The sequence below is a fragment of the Zingiber officinale genome, chromosome 9B (genome assembly GCF_018446385.1).
Source record: "Zingiber officinale cultivar Zhangliang chromosome 9B, Zo_v1.1, whole genome shotgun sequence".
NCBI lineage: Eukaryota > Viridiplantae > Streptophyta > Magnoliopsida > Zingiberales > Zingiberaceae > Zingiber > Zingiber officinale.
Window position 1 is genome coordinate 80,167,363 of NC_056003.1, and position 4,968 is coordinate 80,172,330.

The 4,968-nt window shown below is 48.4% G+C and overlaps 1 protein-coding gene across 1 annotated transcript; it reads left to right on the plus strand.

Annotated features, from left to right (window-relative positions):
• The first annotated feature begins 2,503 nt into the window (after positions 1-2,503).
• LOC122023080 lies at positions 2,504-4,121 on the plus strand. The gene is made up of 2 exons (XM_042581172.1): positions 2,504-2,589; positions 3,533-4,121. Exons 1-2 carry the CDS (start codon positions 2,504-2,506, stop codon positions 4,119-4,121), a joined length of 675 nt encoding a protein of 224 aa, XP_042437106.1.
• Positions 4,122-4,968: the final 847 nt, after the last annotated feature.

A 4,968-nucleotide genomic window follows, 5' to 3' on the forward strand; every position in this document is an offset into this window, starting at 1 on the left:
AGTCCTAACTCTAGGGGGATTTTTATATCCTCCTGGACGGAAATTACCATTAGTTTTTGTCGATTAGAGACACCTCCAAAGATGTCTAGAGTGTATCTAAGAGGATAGTGTTTATCCTGTACATGATAGAGTTTTATTCTCTCTCAATGGTAGCTTAACAACTACTAGAGGCACCTCTAAGGGAGGCGTGAGGGTGCCTCCAAGGGAGGCGTGAGGGTGCGTCCAAGCAATTGCAGGGCACCTTCTTCAGGCATGCGTGAGGGTGCCTTCATGTTCCTTTGAGGCACCTTGGGTCAAGAAAGCAGTAGCTTCTCTACCGACACTCGAGACACTTCTAACTCCTTTAGAGGCACTCAAATCTAAGTCAACTTCAAAGTTGACTTTCTTTACGTGGGTGATGCTCTGGTCATCCGAGATCGAGCTCACCCAAATTCAACTCCGGTCTTCTTCTCGAGCGAGCTTCTCGTCTCTTGAATGTGCAGCTCACTTCCTTCTCGTTCGCTCACTTCCTTCTCGTTCTCCGCTTGACTTCTTGTATTCCTAAGTCCCTGTACACTCAAACATAACGTATTAAAATCGCAAGATCTAACTTAACATAATTAACTATATCAAAACTAACCCAGGGTGTTTACAGTTTTTGCTCTAGATATTTTTCAATTAGTTATCTAAGAAGATGTATAGCTACTATTGTCAACCTTCTAAGCATGAACCCAAATTGATTTTTGATCACCGTGGTCTCCTTTCTTAATTTTTTTTCTATTATTTTTTCTTAAAATTTCATGGTATGACTTATTAGTTTAATACTTTTATAGTTTACACAATTTTATACGCCTCCCTTGTTCTTATATAAGGGAGCTGAGTACTTACCCTCCATTGATAAGGTATACTTTTTATTTTTACTATCATGTTAAATAATTTTATAAGTCATTCAATACCTTGTTTTCCTAGTCACTTCCATATGTCTATCAGAATATCATCTGGTCCAATGACTTTTCTATTGTGCATCTTATTTAAAGTTTGTTCTACTTCTAAAGTTTAAACTTTACGATAACAATTTAAATTTCTATACTCATTTGACCTACTTAAATTACCTAAGTTAAGTTGGTCACATAAATCTTCATTAAAAAGTTGATAAAAATACCTCTTCCACCATTCTTTTATTTCTCTATCATTTACTAGTACCTTATTATATTTATCTTTAATACATTTTATTTGGATAAGATCTCTTGGCTTCTTTTCCATCACTTTAGCTATTCTATAAATATCTCTTTCCCCTTCTTTTGTATCTAATTTTTGATATAATCATTCAAAAATTTTATTTTTTACTTCATTCACTACTTTCTTAGCCTCTTTCTTGGCTACTATATATATTTTTTAAAATTTTCTCATTCTTACATATATATAATTACTTATAAGTTATTCATCTTTTTCCTTCACATTCTCTTATACTTTCTGTTCTTGTCCGAGAGTTGAGTCGACGGACGCTGGGGACATGGTACTCTCCGCTGACTCCGCGTAGACTCTGGGCTGACGTGGACTCCAGTGAACCTGCAGCAAAACCGAGCCGGGAGGGGGATCCCGACGATGACCCTCCGACGCTCAAGTCAGGCGAGAAGAAATCGAAGCAGAGTAACGAGGCCAAGAGCTACAGTAGATGAGAATGCATACCTCCGTCAAAGTCTGGGGTACTTATATAGGATCCCTGGGGAGGGAGCGCACACTTCTCGAAGCGTGCATGCTTCCCAAGACATACCTCAAAATGAATGTGTCAGAAGAATAGGTCTGGCGCCATACCGCAACCGTTCGAGTATATCTCTGACATGACAGTGGAAACTTCCACCGTACGATTCTCTGTCTGATCCGGCCGCCGACCATGCTGTTCGTCGGCGACACATGTCTCGAGAAGGATATCACCAGCTGTCCCCTTCGTCCTCTTCTGCTCCTTTTGTCTATTACTAGCCCAACCAGGAGAGATGCATGGACCCACTGCCCTCCGGGAGGGGACATGTATTGGTCCGAGCGGGAAGGCCGCTCGGCCACATACTCGGATGGGAATGCCTTCGTTGATTCGCAACTCGTCCGAGCGAACAGGCCGCCCGGCGCCTCAACTTTCCTAGGCGGACTCGTGAGCGTCGGAAACTCGACCCGCGGCAGAGCTATTTCTGCGCCACACCGGGCGCGGTCGTGGCCGATCAGCCAGGTGGCCTTCCAATCGGCCACACCTTTGGGTTGACTATCTTGGCTTTGACCTACACGTCTCATTGGCCTCTATCCAGCACGGGACTCCACTCTTACTACCGGATCACGTGCCTCCCCCTCAAGTCTAGTCGAAAGAGGCGGCAAGTCCGACTGACTGGACTATTAGCCAGATGGCACAGCGGCCGCTCTGTCGCTAATGTGAATGTTTATCTGATCGGGCACTACGCAGGTGCAATGGCCGCTCGGCAGAATGCCCGCTAGGACTTCGGAAGTTTTGCTTGTCGTTGATTGCCTCGCCGACCCAATGTCGATCAATGCTGACGTCCGTAGGATCTCCTCGGAATTCATGCAAATCCTTGCCATTAATCCTGAGCACGTGACCACACCTGCGTAATGGAGGTCATTAAATGCTTCCTATGAGTTGATGCCACGTGCCCATGCGGCGTCATGCCTGCTCGCACTGCCAGGGCTAATGTGACCTTTGGCCTTTCGAATTCAACGGTTAGATCCGCTCCTCGGATCTCGTGACCTGGATCGAACGGCTCCGGTCAGTCGAGCCCAACCTTTATAAGACCATCCCCCCTTCCTTCGCTTTCGCATCATAGTTCTCGTGCGTCCGAAGGCTCCTGTCTGCGTTGCACGCTCGGTATCATCCGCTCGGTGTCTATCCGTCGTCTAATCGACATCCTTCCGATCGCCCGTTCGGCATCTTCGTGGTCGCGCGCTCGGCATCACTCGCCCGCTCGGTCTACTCGTTGTCCAGCATGGCGCTCGGTCTACTATCATTGCACTCGTCGCTCGCCTGTTGTTTTGGCGCTCGTTTGATGTTTTGTTGTTTGCTTGGCATTGGGCCGGTTGATGACTTGATTCGGTCGGCACCGTTGCCATCTCATGCGACACCATTATTATAGCAACCGTTCGCGTGGCATGTACGATGAGTTCTGTGAGTTGACTTGATTATGGAGTTTGATTCAGCCCTTGTGATAGACTGTCCAGTCAGTCGGACTCGCGCCTTCTATAACTAGACTTGAAGGGGAGGCTCGTGATCCGGATGTAACATTAGGACATAGGAGTAATTAGTGAAGAAGGGAGGGGCATTGTTGTCATTTGGCATTAATAGGGTTTTTGGTTATAAAGGGGGACACTGTTCACAATCAAAGGAAGGAGGAAGGTTTTTTCGAGCTAGAGCCGCTGCCAAGTAGAGGGGACTAGTTTTGAGGTTTCTGCCGCCGCCACCAGCGCACGCTTCTCCCCATCCTCTCCGATACCGATCACCTCCGGCTAGCAGAGAGTATCCCTGCTTTTCTCGCCCTTCTCTTCCTCTTCGATCCAGGCCGGCGCCGTCGGCTGAGGCTCGTCGCCGTCGCTGGGTAGGCGCGCCGCGTCCTCCTCCCTCACCCGATGCACGGCACAACCGTATCCTTCTCCTCCCTCCGGCGCAGACACCGCCGAGGAGCATCCCGTCGCCTCCAGCCGTTGTCGCAGCCGCCTCCGGCGGCCACTACCACTGTCGCAGCAGCCTCCGAGTGTGCATCGTGGTAGCCTCCCGCGGCGTCGCCACCGGCGCAGCCGCCTCCGGCGGCCACTACCACTGTCGCAGTTGCTTCCCCGAGTGTGCATCATGGCATCCTCCTACGGCATCGCCGCCGGCGGGTCTCCGTCTCCAGCGGGCCTCCGCTGCTAGCGATTGCCATCACCTCTTCCGGCGCCTGCCACCGCTCCCTTCGGCGCTCGCTGCAGTCCACAGCGACTGCCGCCACTCCTTTCGGCACCCACCGCAGCCTATAGTAGCTACGAGTGCCACTGCCAATGCCTCCGGACATCCTCCTCCATCGCCCTCCGGGCAGCTGTCGTTCGAGTGCTCAAGTATCGTACTATTTGTCTATTCCGGCCTGCGAGCCGATATGATGTTCGACCTTTGAGCCGCTATTATATTTCGGCCTGTGAGCCAATAGAGTGTCCGACCTTCATGCCAATGTTGTATTCCGGCCACCGTCCGAGTGCTCAGTTGGATCGCGCGTCGTCTTGCGGGTCCATATTGCGTTCGGGCTCGAGCCGCCAGAGCCAGCTACTCATCTGGTGGACCTTTGTCGCGGCGACTCGATCAACACCGTGATCAATTCACCCATCCATCCGAGGGTGCCCCCCGGGGCCAGAGTACGTTCTAGTACTTCTTATTCGTGCATTTATTGTCCTGTTATTATATGGATGCTTATATGTTCGCAGGACCCACCTCGAGCATCGAGGTACCAGGGATCGGGGCAACCCGATCACTAGTTGCAGGTGTTGTTGACCAGAAGATATCGGACGACTTGGTCAACACATGAGACAGCTCATCAGCCGGGTCATGGGGATGCGGTCAACCTTCCAGACACATCATGCTGGCAGGTCCGTCTTCTCAGCTTCCTGACAGGAACACTTTCTCATTCCACCACTAAGATTTCTTACTTAGTAATGTTAGAATGTATACTAAAAGCCTAACTTTTTGTATAAATATTTATTTTGAAATAAGAATCGCGTTGGTCAAATATCTTCATTTATGTTAAATATAGTTGTTCATTTAATTTATATTGTAGATAACATGGTGTGTGGTATCACACAGAAGATCATGTTATCAGTTCCTTATAAATTATAAATAGTAGCTCACGACCAAAATGGATATGGACAAACCATTGGAACGGTTATAGTGTGATTTAGTATTAGTTTATCTTGACTATAAAATTACACTAGTACACTCTGAGTGTATTAAGCAGGATCATTTGAGGTTGT